We start from the raw sequence: 21,579 nt of genomic DNA, 5'->3' as shown, positions 1-21,579 counted from the left end.
AATGACGTTTTTAAAAACGTCACTTTAATTGACTGTGTGTGGGGGAAAACGTCGTTTTATGTCTTGTAAAAAACGACCAAAAAAAATTGAAGCATGCTTCAATTTTATGTGTCGTTTTTCAAAAGTGCACTTTTTACTTCACAGAAATTGACCGTGTGTAGCAAAAAACGTCGTTTTCTAAGACGTTTTTTCATCCACGCATGCCCAGAAGCTACTTATGAAGCAAGCTTCAATGGTAAAACGTGGTGGAACGTAACCTCACTTTGCAAGATCATTGTGAGAAAACGATGGTGTGTAGGCAACTTTGTCTTTGAAAATTGAAGTTTCAAAAACGTCATTTTTTACTTCACAGAAAGTGTCGTTTTTTTTCATCACATAAAGTGATGGTGTGTACGCGGCATAAGAGATTAAAGTGGGTGTAAACTCCCTTGCATGCATTTTATCTCCTAGGTAAGCCTATAATAACATACACCGTTTAGGCGATATTTATTGTAGATGCAGCCGATGACATCATTGGCGCATGCACTCTGAAGGAACCGAATACCCATGCTGTTCCTTCGGAGTCCCGTGCTGTAAACTGCGGTTCCAGCTTGCATGCATGGGATTGACATCACCGCAAACCCAGAAGGAAGACCGGGTGAAGATGTAAGCGCCTTCAGCGATGATAGCTCGCCGCTGAAGCCCTTTGTTCTAAGGTAAGTTTCACATAATGCACTAGTATGCGATTATTTACTACTGTTTTAATTCTCTGTGTTGTTTAAAAGGGCTGTTTGATACTGTCTTCCCTGATCCTCCCCTTCTTCCACTGTCCCCAATCCATCCACTGATAAAACAGAGCCTTTGGAGTCACTCTGCACATGCTCAGTTTGGTTTGTATTTCTAGATAATTTTTTTCATGGGAGGGTGCATGTGATCAGCACAGGGCCAATCGCAACTGTCCAGACTGAGGTTTGGGGGTCCTGCAGCCTCATAGGACAGTCAGAGACGAATGAAAACTTCTCCTCCTAAGTGGCATATTAGGTGATGTGCATCTCTGTAATGAGAAGGTGTGTGGTCTAATGACATCAACACCCTATATCAGGTGTGCATAATTATTAGTCAACTTCCTTTCCTTTGGCAAAATGGGTCAAAAGAAGGACTTGACAGGCTCAGAAAAGTCAAAAATAGTGAGATATCTTGCAGAGGGATGCAGCACTCTTATAATTGCAAAGCTTCTGAAGCTTGATCATCGAACAATCAAGCGTTTCATTCAAAATAGTCAACAGGGTCGCAAGAAGCGTGTGGAAAAACCAAGGCGCAAAATAACTGCCCATGAACTGAGATAAGTCAAGCGTGCAGCTGCCAAGATGCCACTTGCCACCAGTTTGGCCATATTTCAGAGCTGCAACATCACTGGAGTGCCCAAAAGCACAAGGTGTGCAATACTCAGAGACATGGCCAAGGTAAGAAAGGCTGAAAGACGACCACCACTGAACAAGACACACAAGCTGAAACGTCAAGACTGGGCCAAGAAATATCTCAAGACTGATTTTTCTAAGGTTTTATGGACTGATGAAATGAGAGTGAGTCTTGATGGGCCAGATGGATGGGCCCGTGGCTGGATTGGTAAAGGGCAGAGAGCTCCAGTCCGACTCAGACGCCAGCAAGGTGGAGGTGGAGTACTGGTTTGGGCTGGTATCATCAAAGATGAGCTTGTGGGGCCTTTTCGGGTTGAGGATGGAGTCAAGCTCAACTCCCAGTCCTACTGCCAGTTTCTGGAAGACACATTCTTCAAGCAGTGGTACAGGAAGAAGTCTGCATCCTTCAAGAAAAACATGATTTTCATGCAGGACAATGCTCCATCACACGCGTCCAAGTACTCCACAGCGTGGTTGGCAAGAAAGGGTATAAAAGAAGAAAAACTAATGACATGGCCTCCTTGTTCACCTGATCTGAACCCCATTGAGAACCTGTGGTCCATCATCAAATGTGAGATTTACAAGGAGGGAAAACAGTACACCTCTCTGAACAGTGTCTGGGAGGCTGTGGTTGCTGCTGCACGCAATGTTGATGGTGAACAGATCAAAACACTGACAGAATCCATGGATGGCAGGCTTTTGAGTGTCCTTGCAAAGAAAGGTGGCTATATTGGTCACTGATTTGTTTTTGTTTTGTTTTTGAATGTCAGAAATGTATATTTGTGAATGTTGAGATGTTATATTGGTTTCACTGGTAAAAATAAATAATTGAAATGGGTATATATTTTTTTTTTGTTAAGTTGCCTAATAATTATGCACAGTAATAGTCACCTGCACACACAGATATCCCCCTAAAATAGCTAAAACTAAAAACAAACTAAAAACTACTTCCAAAAATATTCAGCTTTGATATTAATGAGTTTTTTGGGTTCATTGAGAACATGTTTGTTGTTCAATAATAAAATGAATCCTCAAAAATACAACTTGCCTAATAATTCTGCACTCCCTGTATACTGCTGATGAGAAACGGTATTTAGCAGTGTATATTGAGTGGCAATGGAGGCGCTGTCAGAGAGGAGCAGCACTCTGGGCGGCCGCATCACTGGACCGGGGAACAGGTAAGTGTCTGTTTTATTAAAAGTCTACAATCAGGGGCATTGCTAGGTGTGAAAAAGACCAGGGGCTTCAGCCCGAAGTCCAAGCCCGGCGGCGGTGCGCGCGTGGCCCCCGGGGTGGGGGGTTGGTTGGGGGTTTAGGCTTACTTGTTGGATGCTGCCTGGGTCACCAGTGCCCATTCATGCTGACCACTAAACTGACCTACCAGACCCCTACACTGACCCCCCTGACACATATACACTGACCCCCCCGATCCCCTCATGATGACACATACACTGATCCCCTCATGATGACACATACACTGATCCCCCTCATGATGACACATACACTGATCCCCTTATGATGACACATACACTGATCCCCCCATAGAGACACATACACTAATCCCCTCATGATGACACATACACTGATCCCCTCATGATGACACATACAAAGATCCCCCCCCCCCTGTGACATGTGACCTCTGCAGCTCAGCCTTACCTGCTTTACTCGCAGTGTAGCCTAGCTCATACCGACCACTTCACAGCAGGCTGCACGGCACGCATCAGGGAGAGAGAGTCGAGCCAGGATGACACGTGAGCCGCTCCGCTGCCCAGCCATTTACACACCCGTTAGCGGAAATCTCCATGCCCAGCGTGGCCAGCGACCGCAGTGTCATTCCCGCATCCTCCTGGACCCGGTGGTGCCTATGATGGACGTCACACGTCCCGCGTTCTCGGCATTGGACCAGTGGGACGTCCATCATGGAAGCCAGGTCACAGGGGCGGGACTATTTGTAAGTCAGTAACGTCGCCCTTGGCGGCGCTAAATAAGAGGGAGATCGTTCCCCGTTGCCAGTGGAAACGGCTCGGGGCTAATAATGTTATAAGTGTCTATCGAGACTCTGGGCTTTTCGGGGGCACATTCGGGGCCCCCCAGCCAGTGCCTTCCGACGCCCCTGGCTACAATTTTTGTAGCTGGTGACTTTTAATAAACATAAGGCTTCATTTCCACTGGCGACTAGCTTAAAAACGCCTGTCCATGTTATTCTATGGCATCATGCCCACATAGGCGTTTTTGAGCTGCAAATGGCATAGGCGTTTTTGAGCTGTAAAAAAAACACGGGACCAGGGCGTTCTGTGGCTCCAGCAATAGAGCTGTAAAAACGCCAGACATTCAAAAACGCTACCGCAAATTTTTCAAAATCCAAGTATACTACATCCACAGCCACTCCTTTGTCTAAGGTTTTAATTACCTCCTTATAAAAATAAATCAGGTTTGTCTGACAACTTCTGTCTTTTAAGAATCCATGCTGTCTGTTGCTTAAAATATTTTTTTCCAGCAAGAACTCGTCTGTGGTCTTTCAATAAACCCTCCAGTATCTTCACAACTATAGAAGTTAAACTAGCAGGTCTATAGTTACTTGGTAAAGACTTTGATCCTTTTTAAATGTGCCAATCCAGTGGTACTATTACTGTCATTAACAGGTCCCTAAAAATTAGAAACAATGGGCCAGATCCACAAAAGGGATACGACGGCGTATCTACTGATACGCCGTCGTATCCCTGTTTCTATCTTTGGAACTGATCCACAGAATCAGTTTCCAATAGATAGGCAGAAGATCCGACATGTGTAAGGGACTTGCACTGTCGGATCTTAGGATGCAGTACCTCGGCCGCCGCTGGGGGCATTTCTCGTCGAAATGCCGCTTCGGGTATGCAAATTAGCACTTACGGAGATCCACAAAGCTTTTACGCTTAGTTTTTTCTCCGTAAGTATTAGTTTGCAAACGCAAAATTAGGGCTGCTTTTACATGGCCTAAACTGTTTAGGCCTTGTAAAAGTAGACCCTTCTATCCCGCGTCGCCGTCTTTTTTTTTTTTTTCAAATTTTTTTTTTTCCCGCCGCAACTCGTATTTTTTTTTTACGCCCGTCGCGATTCTCAAAACCCGGCGCAGCGTAAAACCGCGCTAAGCACGTCGGGAAAATTACGTTGTGAGCATGCGCAGTACGTCCGGCGCGGGAGCGCGCCTAATTTAAATGGGACTCGCCCATTAGAATAGGAACGCCTTGCGCCGGCCGGATTTAAGTTACACAGCCGAAAATTTCTAGGTAAGTGCTTTGTGGATCGGGCACTTAGGTAGAAATTTTGCGGCGGTGTAACTTAAATGGGAATATTTAAGTTACGGCGGCTGGCTGTGGATCTGGTCCAATGGCTTTGAAATGACAGAGCTCAATTTTTTAGGATCCGTAAGTGTATGGCATCTGGTCCACGTACTTTATTCACATTTATTCTTTCTAAATATTTCTGGACCATACCAATTTTGAACCATTGTGGATCATTTGGGGTTGTGTCAATACCATCCCAATTAAGGACATGAGCGAACATTAAAAACCCTATTAAAGTCTATGGGACACAGAAATAAAAAATCAAAAGTGTTCATTTTAAAGGCTTATATGCAAGTTATTGCCATAAAAAGTGTATGGGGACCTGGGTACTGCCCTAGGTATTAATGCAAAAAAAAATGTTTTTAAAACTACTGTTTTATCAGGGAAAACTTGTAAAAAAACGGGAAAAACACTGCGCTAAACAAAAAATTGAAAATGCTGCTAGTACCAAAAATATAGATACAAATATTTAAGCAAAATAAAGAAAAGAAGAGGTACAGCGCAAATTCTAGTGTATAGAAATTCTGATGTGATACCAAAAAATTCCTGGCGTGACACAAATAAGTGAAGGTGACACAAAATCGTAAGGTCAATTGCTATGCATCACTGAAACTAAACAATTGACTATAAATAAAAAAAAAAAAAAAAATGCACGTGAAAAACAAAAATAACTTGTAAATGAAAACAATATATGAATGTGTATAAAGTCTGTGAATGAATGAGATTGTGCAAGCAAAAAAGACTACAGGTGAGGTATTAGTCCATATGCTCCCAGATATCTTAACCAGTTAGCAACCGCCCTATAGACAAAATACGTCTACAAGGCGGTTGCTTAACTCTGGGAGGGCGTCAATGTACGTCCTCCCAGAATCGCGCTCCCGCGCGACCTGTGGGGCGCGCACACGGGAGTCTCCGTGATCGCCGGGTCCTCCGGACCCGGCTGATCACGGATCACGGTAAATCGCCGCTGATAGCGGCGGTTTACCACGTGATCGCTCCGTCCAATGACGGAGCGATCACTAGTAAACAAACCGGCGTCATGTGATGACGCCGGTTCCTCCCTCTCCTCTCTGTACCGAACGGTACAGTGTGAGAGAGGAGAGGGGAGAGAGCGGAAGCAGCAGCAGCTGCTGCTGCTGCTGCGGGCTGGATCTGTGACACATGTAGTTACAGATCCAGCCATCCCTCCCTGTGCAATACTCTGCAATGCCCCCATACTCTGCAATGCCCCCATACTCTGAAATGCCCCCATACTCTGCAATACCCCCATACTCTGCAATACCCCCATACTCTGCAATGCCCCCATACTCTGCAATGCCCCCATACTCTGCAATGCCCCATACTCTGCAATAAATAAACAAAAAGCCGCGCCAAGTAAGTATGAATGAAAAAAAACTCTCCTTTTAGAAAGAGAGGTTAACAGAAAGTCCAAAAAAGAGTCCTTATATTGATAAGCATAAGCTCCCAATATAACATCCAACAAATGTAATTCCTTAGAGGTTGCTCGTGTTATAATACTGGATCTTTCAATCACCCGGTGACATATCATACAAATCGTGAGATCCCTCCACCGAGAATAATGAGCCTCTTACCAGATGGCAAGTAATCAGAGCAATTGGCTATAGCCCAGCCACGGCCTTTGGATTTCCCAGAAGTCACAGGACAGGACCAATAGCGACACGACCTTGGCTAAATCGATCGCTCCAATACAGGGAGTATGTAAAAGAAAGGACGCATATAGCGTAATACCGCTGGGTAACAGATTTTATTAAAAAAGTATTGTACTTACAGCAATCGGTAATAAAAACAGCGTGTGTTTAAAATATAAATGCCGGCCGGCATGCAGGAGCCCTCCTCCCGAGCGTGGTGACGTCACTGGCGTAGCCTCCCAAACATGTTTCGTCACAAGGGGACGTTCTCAATGGGGGTGGGGCTTTCGGCAGTGAGACACCTTTATATACCTGCCACTCAATATGAAAAGCAGCTCAGTGGATGCAGAAAACGCCATTTGCAATATGGGTGTTTGCCCAAACCAGGAAGCGCGGCGCAACGCCTCCGGAAAAATTAGCAACAATAAGAAAAAAGGGGCCAATCGTATTAAAAACTTAGCAACTTTAATTCGTTAGTTACCCAATTGTCCGCCGATCAAAATCTACGGATTCGATCAAAGCAGAAAAAAAAACAATAAAACATAAAGGGGAAGGGGATATCTCTGGCACTAGACATCTCCTCACCCAGCTTAGGACGTGCAATCAGCTACATTCGATAAACAATCGTGGTAAGCTGATATTTCCCCCAAGGATAATGACCTGTCCTGCAGGGATGTATCAAAATAAAATGGAACTATAAGTTAACCAATATAGAAACCCTTAGTTGACTATCAAAATAGGCAATCCTCTCAGAGAACAATAAATGAATATGTGCAGTGAAAAAATAAATAAATTATATGACCCAATGTGTAACTACAATTATAGTCACGCCATTCTAAGGTCTCCATAATCTGAGTGTGGTGCATAGAGAATCAGTGAGACCCTACTCAAAAACCACTGTAATTATTTTATAAAAATTTTTACTTTACATAAAAAACAATAAGTGGCAAGAGGAAGAGACAACTTCTCTTACTCTATAGAAAAATATATAATAATTAACCCCATAGTGGGTGTGATAACAACAATAAATGTATTGCTTAGTGTAACTAGGTAAATAGGTAAAATGACCATATAGGTCTATTATAGACAAAATCTCTAAAAAGTGATAAAGGAGGAATTCATAAAGAATTCCAATATACTAGCCGTTTCCCCTCAAAACCAAAAAGTGAGAAAAAAATTTACATTAGGTAAATTGTTTACCCCTTATGTGAATTACGCCCATGTGTTTATTCTTAAGTGATCAAAAACTAAATAAAAAACAAAACAAAAAAGGAGGATAAAACCTCTACCTCCAGTGGTGCCTTTCACAAAGAGTTCACATTTATGCATTATTAATAAAAGCGTTGACATCCGTGTCAATGTTTAAACCAAAGGGGGTGTATGTCTTCAACCGGTGTATCCATCCCATCTCCATCTGGGATATATCCCTCACTAGGTTACTTCCCCTCCAGTGGGGTTTGAACTTATCAATTCCCAGAAATAGAGTATTGGCAGGATCTCGGTTGTGTTTAAGTCTATAGTGGTTCGACACTGAATGGTCTCTAAAACCAGCCAGTATGTTTGTAATATGCTCATTTACCCTAATCTGAAAAGACCTTTTAGTCCGGCCCACATATTGTAGGCCGCACGGGCATTGAACTAAATAGACCACTTCTGTTGACGCACAAGTTATGCATGGAACAATTTTATATTCCTTATTCGTGACAGTAGAGGTAAACTTTGTAACACACCTCTTTTTGTTAGTGCTCAAAGAGCAAACTCTACATCTCTTGCATTTATAGTACCCCTTCAATTGGTCAAAAATACTCTGCAATGCCCCAAAATACTCTGCAATGCCCCAAAATACTCTGCAATGCCCCAAAATACTCTGCAATGCCCCACAATACTCCGCAATGCCCCGCAATACTCCGCAATGCCCCGCAAAACTCCGCAATGCCTCCAAAAACACCGCAAAACTCTGCAATACTCCGCAATACCCCGCAATACTCCGCAATACCCCGCAATACCCCACAATACTCCGCAATACCCCACAATACTCCGCAATACCCCACAATACCCTGCAACGTCGTCTATGGGGATTTTTAAGTAGCGAAGTTTGGCGCCATTCCACGAGCGTGTGCAATTTTGAAGGGTGACATGTTGGGTATCTATTTACTCGGCGTAACTTCATCTTTCACATTTATGCAAAAGAATGAAGAAAAAATACTAAATTTGCCAAATTTTATAACAGAAACAAAGAAAAATTATTTTTTTTTACAGAATTTTCAGTCTTTTTTCTCCTTATAGCGCAAAAAATAAAAAACCCAACGGTGATTAAATACCACCAAAAGAAAGCTCTATTTGTGTGAAAAAAAGGACGAAAATTTCATTTGGGTACAGTGTTGTATGACTGAGTAATTGTCATTCAAATTGTGAGAGCACCGAAAGCTGAAAATTGGTCTGGTTATTAAGTGGGTTTACGTGCCCAGTGGTCAAGGGGTTAAAGAAAACTTCTTTAAAAGAGTGAACTTCACAGCGAATGTCTTCAGAGAAAAGGATAGTACAGGGCTGACACAACCTTCCACCAAGGCACACCTGAGTGACAAAACAATGCCCTTACCAGATGTGGAGACCACAACGGTGGTCAGACTGGACCCGGGTATATTTAGAGTCACCCAAATGACTGTATGTAGCACACTGGATCTGCTTCAAGCTATTTCCCATCGGTCAGAACGGATGAATGGCTCAGATGCAAAAAGAGAAGAAAAGGGCCCATAGTGCAACTTTGCAAAACAATTTAATGATCAAAGTAAAATATTGCACTTACAGATAGGTGGAGAATCATAAGCCCAATAAGGTGCACAAAGTGCGGTTTCAAAAGCTGGATCTCGGCGTCCTCTATGGCTTCCCCTTCCTGGGTCAGTTCAGGTTAGCGTGAAAAACGTCAGAATGCAGGCCACGCCTATGCATTTCGTCATACGTGACGTCGTCTGGGACTGGCTGCTGCTTGAGGGAAAACAGCCTGGTATAGTTCAGGGGGGCTCACTTGTCCTACCCTTTCCTGGCCTACCAGGCTGCTTGCGTGTATAAGCGTCTGGTATGGATTTTGGGGGGACCCAACACCAATTTTTTTTTACATTTTGGCGTGGAGTTCACCTTCAAAACCGACATATATATATATACACACACGCATTGTCAACACTACACTGACTACAGTGGATATAAAAAGTCTACATGCCCCTGTTAAAATGTCAGATTTCAGTGATGGGAAAAAAAAATGAGACAAAGATAAATAATTTCAGAACTTTTTCCACTTTTAATGTGACTTATAAACTGCACAACCCAATTGAAAAACAAACTGAAATCTTTTTTTTGGGGGGGCTTTTGGGGAGTAAAAATATTAACCACTTAAGCCCCGGACCAATATGCTGCTAAATGCCCAAAGGCGTTTTTACAATTGGGCACTGCGTCGCTTTAACAGACAGTTGCGCGCTCGTGCGACGTGGCTCCCAAACAAAATTAGCGTCCTTTTTTCCCCACAAATAGAGCTTTCTTTTGGTGGTATTTGATCACCTCTGCGGTTTTTATTTTTTGCGCTATAAACAAAAATAGAGCGACAATTTTGAAAAAAATAAATATTTTTTACTTTTTGCTGTAATAAATATCCCCCAAAAATATATAAAAAAATATTTTTTTTCCTCAGTTTAGGCCGATATGTATTCTTCTACATATTTTTCGTAAAAAAAAATCGCAATAAGCGTTTATTGATTGGTTTGCGCAATATTTATAGCGTTTACAAAATAGGGGATAGTTTTATTATTTTTTTTTTTTTTTTTTTTTTTTACTAGAATACTAAAATAGAGTGACAATTATAAAAAAAATGCAATATTTTTTACTTTTTGCTGTAATAAATATCCCCCAAAAACATATATAAAAACAAAATGTTTCCTCAGTTTAGGCCGATACGTATTCTTCTACCTATTTTTGGTAAAAAAAATCGCAATAAGCGTTTATCGATTGGTTTGCGCAAAATTTATAGCGTTTACAAAATAGGGGATAGTTTTATTATTTTTATTTTTTTTTACTACTACTAATGGCGGCGATCAGCGATTTTTTTCGTGACTGCGGCATTATGGCGGACACTTCGGACAATTTTGACACATTTTTGGGACCATTGTCATTTTCACAGCAAAAAATGCATTTAAATTGCATTGTTTATTGTGAAAATGACAGTTGCAGTTTGGGAGTTAACCACAGGGGGCGCTGTAGGAGTTAGGCTTCACCTAGTGTGTGTTTACAACTGTAGGGGGGTGTGGCTGTAGGACTGACGTCATCGATCGAGTCTCCCTATAAAAGGGATGACTCGATCAATGCAGCCGTCACAGTGAAGCACAGGGAAGCCGTGTTTACATACGGCTCTCCCCGTTCTCCAGCTCCGGGGAGCGATCGCGACGGAGCGGCTATGAACGAATAGCCGCGCCGTCGTCCCGGATCGCTCCCCGCGGGAATCCGACCGCCGCATGTAGCGGGGGGGGGTCCCGATCGGACCCCCGACCCGCGGAAAGGCAAGGACGTACCTGTACATGCCATTCTGTGGACGTACATATACATGCGGCGGTAGGGAAGTGGTTAAACTAAAATAATGTGGTTGTATTAATATGCACACCCTCTTAAAACTGGGGATGTGTTCAGAATTAAGCAATCGCATTTAAACTCATGTTAAAGTCGGTACACACCTGTCATCATTTAAAGGGGTTGTATGGCTTTGTTGTTTTTTTTTTTTTAAACAAACATGTTAAACTTACCTCCACTGTGCAGTTTGTTTTGCACAGTGGCCCGGATCCTGGTCTTCTGGGGTCTCTCTGCGGCTGTCTCGGCTCCTCCCCGCAAGCGCTAACCCCCTTCATGGAAATCTCTCTGCCAAGGCGGCACTCCCGTGATACAGCCAGCAGCTATAGCCACTGACTGTATCACTCGGCCCTGCGACTCGGGGCGCCGCAACATTGGATGTGATTGACCAATAACTGCGCTGCTATCAATCTCCAATGACGAGCCGCCTCAAGCAGGGGGAATCCATTGCGGGAATGAGCCCACAGAGTTTTGTGGCTTAGGTAAGTAAAACGGGGGGCTGGGGGGCCCCGAGAGTGCAAGGTGTTTTTTTACCTTAATGCATAGGATGCATTAAGGTGAAAAAACACAAAGCTTTACAACCCCTTTAAAGTGCCTCTGATTAACCCCAAATAAAGTTCAGCTGTTCTAGTAGGTCTTTCCTGACATTTTCTTAGTTGCATCCTACAGCAAAAGCCATGGTCCGCAGAGAGCTTCCAAAGCATCAGAGGGATCCCACTGTTAAAAGGTATCAGTCAGAAAAAGGGTACAAAAGAATTTCCAAGGCATTAGATATACCATGGAACACGGTGTTCTTCAGCTGGAACAGGGGCTTTAAGTCAAGGTAGAGAGCATTATGAACAGTTCCAAATACCAGTCAATATTGGCACAAAACCTTCAGGCTTTTGCTAGAAAGCTGTACATGAAGAGGAACTTCATCTTTCAGCATGACAACGACCCAAAGCATACATCCAAATCAACAAAGGAATGGCTTCACCAGCAGAAGAATAAAGCTTTGGAATGGCCCAGCCAGAGCCCAGACCTGAATACGAAAATCTGTGGGGTGGGGAGGTCTGAAGAGGGCGATGCAGAAGAGATGCCCCCGCAATCTGACAGATTTGTAGTGTTTTTTCAAAGAGTGGTCAATATTGCCAAGTCAAGATGTGCAATGCTAATAGACTCATACCCAAAATGACTGAGTGCTGAAATAAAATCAAAAGATTCTTCAGCAAAGTATTTGTTTAAGGGTGTGCACATGTATGCAACCCTATTTTGTTTTTTTATCTTTACTTCCCTCCATCTAGATTTACGTTTGTTGTTCAACTGAGTTGTACAGTTTATTGGTCACATTAAAGGTGGAACAATAAATTATTTATTTTTGTTTAACATCACAGAAACCTGAAATTTTAACAGGGGTGTGTATACTTTTTATATCCACTGTGTGTATATACCAGCACGCACCCTAACTTTAAGAGCAAAGTTTTAGGAAAAAAACTATCCACAGCCCCCTGCGTATAACACGCAGGCAGTTTACCCTCTATTTTCAGGGTAAAAAAGTGAGTGTTATACGCCAATAAATACAGTGTATATATATATATATATATATATTTATATATAATATACTAAACTGCCTTTATGCCACTAACTAACCTGCCTCTAGCTTACGTTCTCTCAATCTCCACATTATTATATACTATATAGGGCTGTCTTGTAAGTAGCCTTATATAGTGTGGGACATGGACTTAGCCCCCTGAGCCATGATTGGCTAAAGGTAGCCTCGAATTTGCCACGGACGTCCCCATATGTTCAACTCGAACATCGAGACCATCCCTACTTGTTTTACACAGAGCTGAAGAAAGTATTTAATACATTGTCCTTCTCTTTGTCCCTAGTCACGCCCTGGTGACTAGGGCCTACATGCTCAGACCTTAAAATGACTTTGGTGTGAACGGGGCCAAAGTCGCATTCAAAATGTAGCAGCTCTTGCGCAAAATCTGCATTGCTTCAAAACTCAGTCCCAGAGTAGTTATGGTAAGATTCTGGGAATAAAAAAAAAAATAAGAGTCTACAATTTGAGTCTACGATTGATTCCCGTCTCCACAACAGCACACACGGGTCAACAGGGGTTTTGCACTGCTGCCTGCATTTTTGCACTGTTAATGTGACTTAATTATTTTCTTATTTCATGTTATGTTTAATCTGTTAAACAGAATCATAGAATGATGAACTGACTATAATAAAAGGACCTCCATGTGTGATGTTTTTTTCATTAGGAGATTAAATTGTTGTGGTTAAGGCAGCTGTGTGAAAAGATTTGTGTCTGTTGTGTAAGGCATAGCAAAACCTGTAATAACTTGAACTCTTATTATCTGACTTCTGTAGGTTGTTTAGAGGTGTGTAGGTTTGTTACACACATTTTTGGGCACAACAGGGTAGAGCACCCTAAATAATGCTTTCAAAAAGTGTGCATGTAAAAGTCTTGGATTCTTTTCATCATTTCCAAAGGATCTATAAAAAATACCCACAGCAACCATTTTTTTTTTTCTGCAGTGCGGATTAAGATTTACCGGTATATAAACAGTAGCCCCCTTTGCCTTGATTTATTAAGTAATGCTTTTGTTTTCTCCTATATTGGGTTCCTCTGTCCATGTAAACAAACTTGGTGCATAAAAAAAGCAAAATGACATGTGGAAAGCCCATATAAATTTTGTTTCTGTATGCTCATGTGTTGTGTCCTGTGTTTTTCCTTCTGTTAGCTGTCAGAGAAGATCTGCATAGAGATTATGTCTTTGAGTCTGGATGATTCAGAAGTGGTACAGAATGAATCCATAAAGAAATTATTTGTAGAGTACAAACTTGGCAACCTTCCAGCTGAGGAAACCCCAATGTCTCTACCGAAACCCAGAAACGGGCAGCTGATCCATTACAACTACAGCAATGGTAATACATAAGGGCCGGGGTTATTTTTAGAATAATAAATTATTGTCTCTCTAACTAGATACTGTGAATTGGAATAGGATGCTGGTTATACAGATACATATGAGGTATATTTTAGTAGATGAAAATATTTATGCAACGAATCCAACATAGCGTAAATGGGGCCGGCGTAAGTGAGCGTAATTCAAATTAGGATGAGGGGGCGTGTTTTATGTTAATTATTGGTTACCCGACGCGATTGACGTTTTTCCCAAACGGCGCATGCGCCGTCCGTAGAATTTCCCAGTGCATTGCTCCAAAGTACGCCGCAGGGACGTCATTGGTTTCGACGTGAACGTAAATTATGTCCAGCCCCATTCACGGACGAGTTACGCAAACAACGTAAAATTTTCAAATTTCACGCGGGAACGACGGCATACTTAACATTGGCTACGCCACCTAGGGGGCAGGTTTATCTTTATGCGGTGTATCTCTTACGGAAACGGCGTATCTTTACTGCGACGGGCAAGCGTACGTTCGTGAATCGGCGTATCTAGTCATTTACATATTCTACGCCGAAATCAACAGAAGCGCCACCTAGCGGCCAGCGGGAAAATTGCACCCAAAGATACGACGGCGCAGGCCGTCGTATCTTAGCTAGGTTTAAGTGTATCTCAGTTTGAGCATACACTTAAACTTACGACGGGTTTAGATTCCGAGTTACGTCGGCGTATCTACTGATACGCCGGCGTAACTCTTTGTGAATCCGGCCCTAAGTGTCTGTCCCCAGCTTTACAGGATTGGACATGTTCGCATCTTTGAAAGTTCACAAGTTGAATGTTCGTATGTAGGGGACTTACTGTATAAGACCATGAATCTCTATGTACACTACACTACATACTGTTTTACATTTGTCTGCCACTCTGTTGATGATTAGCTACCCTGAGCTTATTTTTAAAGCTTGAATCCAGCCATTGCTAAATTTTGCAGTGTTGGAGCCTCTGTCAGGTCTTCGTTATTTATTTATGTCCCTATTGGGGAGATTTCCCTTTACAAAATATGATCTGTTAAATAGGTCACAAACAAAGACACATTTTAGGTAGGCTGAGGAAGTGTTAAAAAGTATTTTTATTGCTGTTGATTCCTTCCTGCACTGGTGACAATGACCCTTGTAAGGGGTCAGAGGGGTGAACAGCCAGGTCAGACAGTTCAGTAAAACAAAAACGGCTTTATTCAGCAAAACTTCAAAACAAACAGAGGAAATTACAGGCTTGTCTTGCAATACAGGTGTATATTTGGAAAAAAGTCTCTGCACCCACAGGCTGGTGTGAACAGTACACAGCTCTAACCAGAGTTTTAATTACGGTATGCTACGTTTTATAATTCATGCACTTGACTAACACTCTGTTTTTGCATCATTGCAGTGGTACATTTGGATAAAGCAAATAACCAATCAAAGAGAGATTCCATAAGGACCCTCTTGGAGGATCCAGACCCCAGCAGTGGAAGGTAATCATTTCATAATAAAATCCCAATAAAATACATTTATGTTTTTGGATATAGCGTGACAAAATGTGGAACATTTTAAGGGGTATGAATACTTTTTCAAGACACTGTCTTTGTCTTTGCATTAAACTGTTGGGGAAGATGATGGCCATGATCTTCAAATCCAGGCCGTTACAGAGGAAAATCATATGGGGTTGGAAAAGGAGATATCAGTTATTGGACAGCCGAATGTCCCTAGGTCCCAGTGTTCTCTGGGCATTAACCTCCCTGGCGGTATTATTATTACTGGAATTTTGTACCAAAAGCGGTACAATTTTTTGCATGTAAATTTGGTGATATGTATTGTAGGCCTGCAATTCTTAGTACCGTATTTATCGGCGTATAACGCGCACCCCAATTTTAAGAGGGATTTTTCTGGAAAAACACATTTTTTAAGATAAGCAGCAATGTACAGTACCTTAGGGCTTCTAAGCAGGCTAGTAAATTACGTGAAATATATGCAATATTAAATAAGATGCATACCAAATAATTCATGCAATAGTGTGCACCAAGTGAATATATAACAAGTGCTCCTCCACAACAATGAATAAAATAAAATAGGTCCAATCACATTCACAACCGAAAAAAATGTACGGTACCTTAGGGCTTCTAAGCAGGCTTCAGCAGTCTGTGGTGAAGGGGAGGGTGAGGAAACCCTTAAACGCGGGCAGCGCTGTAGCGCTGGCCGAGACTGTAGCGTACTAGCGTACCTATGGCATACCTCGGAGGGGAAGGAGGGGGACGAGTGCCCGCCGGAAATCACTGAGCCGTCATCACCACTCGGCTCTCACTCGGCTGTCACGTCACACACGCACAGTCCCGTCTCAGCCATCGGCATTGGACCATCTCCTGTGACAGACAGAACACTGGTCCAATGCTGGTGGCGGAGGCGGGACTGTGCGTGTGTGACGTGACAGCCGAGTGAAAGCCGAGAGGAGATGACGGCTCAGTGATTTCCGACAGGCCCTCATCACCCTCCTTCCCCTCCGAGGTATGCCATAGGTACGCTAGTACGCTACAGTCTCGCTACCTCCGAGGTATGCTAGCAGCATGTAGCGCACAACCGTGATTTTCCCCCTATTTTCAGGGGGAAAAAGTGCGCGGTATATGCCGATAAATAATTACTTACTTAATCCTGACCAAACAAGACTCTAGTAGACATCCCAGATGTGATAAATTTGAAATACAAAATCATGAATTATAATCTAATAAATAATATAATTGTATTCAATAATGTAATAAAAAATTATGAAATTTGTCAAACAAAGAATTCAATAAACATCCTGAGTGTGATAAATTTTGAAGCATGGAACTGGACAAAGTCCGACGTCACAATCGGGACAATGGAACCTTGTTTGTTTTCGGACATTCTTTTCATTGCCATCTCTCTTTGAACAGCAAACCACGCACATCCTGGTAGGTGCTGCCTTTTTTGCGGTTAGCGGTATGTAGTCCATAAAATGACGACCAGTCAGGCGTTCTGGGTTGTCAACAACACGTCGTCTGGGTCTGTTCACAGCTACTGATGGCGTCTGGTGGTTTTCTTAGGTCTTGCCCTAAGTTGAGCAGACTATGGATCCGGATCTATGCTTTTCTCGGTACACTTACTCATTCTAACATTTAAAAGAACCCTGAGGCTTTTCTCTTTAAACCTATCGAAGAGATGCTTAGACTAGAACAGCAACTGGTGACTCATCTTTTTATGGCAATCAAATTGACCATATCGAAGGCCTGTGGTGGGCACAGATGAGGCAGCCACGGCTCTCTGAGTGAGGGACCGATGTTTACATCATTTAATCAGCTGTCATTGGCTAACAGCTAATCACGTCGGGATCAGCCCCTTACTTTGATCTGTGATGAGCCGAGCCTCATAGACTCAGTGATCACAGAGCATGCCACGCATAGACGTGCAGACAGCACATGCTTGGGAGGACATCTATGGATGTCCTCCCAGCAATTAAGGCTTACGCTGTAGTCGTCTTTCGGATATGGCGTGGGCGGCAAGAAGGTAATGTATGTAACTTTGATTATGTTGTAAAAAAAAATTCTTACATGTTAATATTTTGTACACTCTGTGATAGTTGACAACCGGCTCTGTTTAACCTGTTTTATGGCAATAAAGCATTTGTAAAAGACATAGCTAATCATGGGTGTAATTACAGATTTTTGGGCCCCACAGCAAAGATGCAATATGCTTTAGGGAGTTCCCTTAAAAATGGAGGGTGTAGCATTTTCTTTAAAGTGTTTTAAGAAGAATGGTTTTCATTAATTCTTCAAGCCCCTTTCATATCTGTGGTTTGTGGTAAAGCAAATACCGAAGTGTGATTTTATTTTGAATGTCATTTTTACAGGTCGCCGTCCTTCCCAGCGGCACCCTCCATGACCGCACCATGCCTGCCTGCTATACATGGCAGGGGACAAGTGCAGTACATTGTGGCAGTTGTGAAAGTGATTGGGTGGCTTCAAAAATTCTTGAATCACTTCCACATGAGAGCTGACAGTCTGCTTTACAAATATACAAACACTCCCTGCCTGTATCGCAGCTAAGAGTGTGTTTAAAAAGCACATCTTCCAAGCACCACTTTAAAACTTTGCTTGGATTCAAGTGATTAATCTTTGTATAAACTATTCCTGATGTTCTTAAGAAGAAATTTAGGAGAGGGTCTAGGCAGATATTGAAATGACCTGCCTTACCTGTGCAGGGTCCCTTTAAACAGCAGGGATAGGCTGTAATGGAGGAATAAACTCTTTCTGTCTCAAAATGAACAGCATGGTGGAAATCTCAATGAGTAAACGCAGAAAGAAAAAAGGGTAAGCCATAGTGCACCCTGCATTGTTTGAAATCAATAAATGTTTATTAAAAACTCATTCACAATAAAACATAACAAGATCAGCTCATCGTAGATTAATAATTTCAGAGCACAGAAGTGTCCAAACACTTACTACTCACACTGGCGTACACCCAGGATCAAAACCACTGGTCTGTGCTACTGGGACACAATCTTTCCTTTCTTTTCAGGACACTGTCAACTCTCATTGTCATTAATTGACTTCATCAGGGGACCTAATTAATTTTTTCATACCCTTGCAAAGTTGGTTAACAATTTGAAAACCGCTACTGGTGGATTGCTTTAGGTGGGGTGAGCAGGAAATTTTCTTTATCAGTTATTGTTATCTTATTAATACACAGGGTGCTTTTTGTCATCAAATGGCTACCATTTTGATATTTTAGTTCTGATTGCAAGATGAATGCAATACATTTGTGGCACAGACGGTTGTTATCTAACTACGTTTATTCCTGCTTGATCTTGATTGGGAACTGAAGAACGTAATAAAAATTATTTCAGTCTAGTAGGAGCACCAACTGCAAGAAACACATAATCTATTGAAGACAAGATATACTTCTGTTCAGACCTGAGAGCTCTTGTAGTATTTTTTGTCATATTCGTAGAGAACCCAACCCTTTTATGCTATAAGAAAGCACTTGTGTATAAATCATATTGTCGATTTCTACTTACAAATTGGATTTGCCTTGCAATTAGTTTAGTGCATTACTAATGTCAGAATGAGGTAGGAAACAATACATAACACATTATAAAGCTTATAGAAGTAATTGCCAAGTGCCAAGAAATTGGTTGTAACAATGATGTTGGTGGCAGTCAACTTCTTGTTCCAACTGTCCAAAAACTGCTAGTTGCCTAGCTGTCATACTGATACAATAGAGGAAAGTTAGAACGTGTCATCAATCATATACAGTACACCAGATAGCAGCCATTCAATTTTTATTTAAAACGGCTTCCAGAGCTAAAAACAAAAAAAAATGTGAATGCTGTTGGATTTTTCTTTAGCATTTGGTTGATATATCATCTTGTGGTCTGAATAGTACATTGACCGTTTTTCAGCAGTGTCATTATCAGTGTAATGTAACTTACAAACCTTGAAAGGGTTTTATAATGTTTTTAGTCTGCTAATGTCTTGGCCGCCAGCCATACTGGCGTTAGATTTGAGTGAGACTACTGCAATCCAGCTATTCCAACGATTATTTATTTGTACAAAATGTAACCACAAGACAGCGATAAAATGAAATTTATGGGATTACATTAGGTTAAGAAAGACTGCGTGGTGTCCCTGTTTTTAACTCCTGTCATTTTGGGTACATGGTAGAGCTGCAAATTTATTTGCCTTAACCTGCAAAGTGTTTTTTCTTACCACAATGCATATACAGACAGCAGCAAGGCATGTGGTTCCTTATTCTTAAGGGGAAAGACTGGTAGTGTTTTACTGAAATGCAACATGAACAAAAATGTTTTTTAGAGCAAGGCGGTTGAAGTTTACACAAAAAAAATCTACTTTTAATACATTTTCAATGAGGTTTATTCAGAATGTTAAAGCAGTTATCTTTACAAGCAGATCATAGTTTGATCTTTGGTGCCAAGAAACATCAAAATCCTCCATGCTTTACATTCTGCTGCTGAAGCCAGCCCAAAATGGAGTTTGACTGTTACACAAACCACAAATTCAAGGCATCTTATACATTGCCCTGCAATTAAGCGTTTTAAAGGAGGAATACAACTTGGCTGCTGAGCTTGGATGTTGAAATACAGCTTAAAGAACACATAGATCTTTCTTACTCTTAAAAGCCCTTCTTAAATTTCATAAGCTACCAAGGGTGTGTGTTTTCCACATTTTACAGAGGAAGCAGCATTTTACTGTGGTTAGTTTTGATCCAAAGTCAGGTCACAGAAGGGTTTGTGGGACACACTCCCTATTAATCAATGTGTCAAAGAAATAAATAAATAACAGATCATCATTTTTTTGTATCTTGAGTCAGTAATAACCCTTTCAGCAAGGAAACTGGATAACTGCTAGTAGCTAGTTAGACTAAATTTGAAGTTGGTAATTAGATATTTTTTTATATAGATATATATATAACAAAATTACAGAATTGTTATTGTATTGTGACATGGTGAAATCATTAAGCAAAATGGTAATGGTCTTTATGGCATATTTGTCAGCTCTGAATTGAAGTGTCATGTCTTCTAAAACAAATGTTTTCTAATCTGAAATTACTTTCTGAAATGTTTTCTTCTTTTCTAATGACTGGGTCACCCTAGGTACTAACTTCCTTTGTATAACTTTTCTTTTGTATAATATTTTTATTTTGTGGGTGTATTTTAGACATGTTCACACTGAAATATTTTGTTTTCGGAATTGTGTTTTCGTCTGAAAAATAAATGTATTTGGTTACTCCCGAAATTCGTTTTTATTTATTTTGTTTCGTTAAAAAATGCATTCGTCCTAAAATCCAAAATAATTTAGGTCAAATCTGTCATTGAAGGCTTATGGTGTTTGTCAAATGTTCTAAGAAAATTAGACGGAGCAGCTAAACTGTACGACGCCGCAATCGTACATTTCTAGTCGAATGTTCCGCCTACAAGCTATAGAAGAATTCTGATGTTGTATTACTAGTAATAATTGTATTTATAAATTATTATTTCTAGTCAACCAACATTCAAATTCTTCTATAGCCTATGGGCCGAGCCTTTGACCAGAAATGTACGATTGCAGCTTCGTACAGTTTAGCTGCTTGTTGAATCTTCTTAGAACTTTCGACAGACACCATAAGCCTTCAATGACAGATTCAACATTTGTATGTTTCTTTATCGTACATCACGGGACACAGAGCGGCATTCATTACTATATGGGTTATATGGAGTACCTTCAGGTGTAGACACTGGCAATCTCAAACAGGAAATGCCCCTCCCTATATAACCCCCTCCCATAGGAGGAGTACCTCAGTTTTTACGCCAGTGTCTTAGGTGTTAGTCATGGTTTAGCTTGCCTCCGCATCCTTGGGATTAGGTGAGCTACCGGTTCTGTCCAAAAAAGCCTCAGCGCTAAAGTGGTCAGTAACCGGACCCCAAACCCTTGGGGTATAGCCCATAATGCTTTTCTTTTTAGAGAGCTGGACCCTGGGCCCAGAACTTAGAAACCTTTGGGTACCTAAAGTTTTCTGTTGCCAGGGTGCTATATGGGCCCAGGACAGTGGATCCTTCATAGGAACCCAGGGCCTGAAGGTCTAGACATCCCCACGGAGATGGGGGAAGATTGGGCCTCTTGCTTGGCAAAGTCCTGCGGCATGGAGCAGGTAAGTGAGGGGAA

The 21,579-nt window shown here is 41.7% G+C and overlaps 1 protein-coding gene across 3 annotated transcripts in view; it reads left to right on the top strand.

Moving 5' to 3' along the window:
• RPGRIP1L (RPGRIP1 like) overlaps nt 1–21,579 on the top strand; it is a 361,700-nt gene that overhangs the window by 325,926 nt on the left and 14,195 nt on the right. For all 3 annotated transcript variants that reach the window (XM_040328736.1, XM_040328734.1, XM_040328735.1), the window contains 2 exons: nt 13,713–13,896; nt 15,297–15,381. In XM_040328736.1, the coding sequence (XP_040184670.1) occupies nt 13,713–13,896; nt 15,297–15,381 (269 nt within the window). The remainder of the gene's footprint in view (nt 1–13,712; nt 13,897–15,296; nt 15,382–21,579) is intronic.

The sequence above is a fragment of the Rana temporaria genome, chromosome 11 (assembly GCF_905171775.1).
Source record: "Rana temporaria chromosome 11, aRanTem1.1, whole genome shotgun sequence".
In the NCBI taxonomy this organism is placed as follows: Eukaryota; Metazoa; Chordata; class Amphibia; order Anura; family Ranidae; genus Rana; species Rana temporaria.
This window is presented reverse-complemented; position numbering and strand designations above follow the sequence as displayed.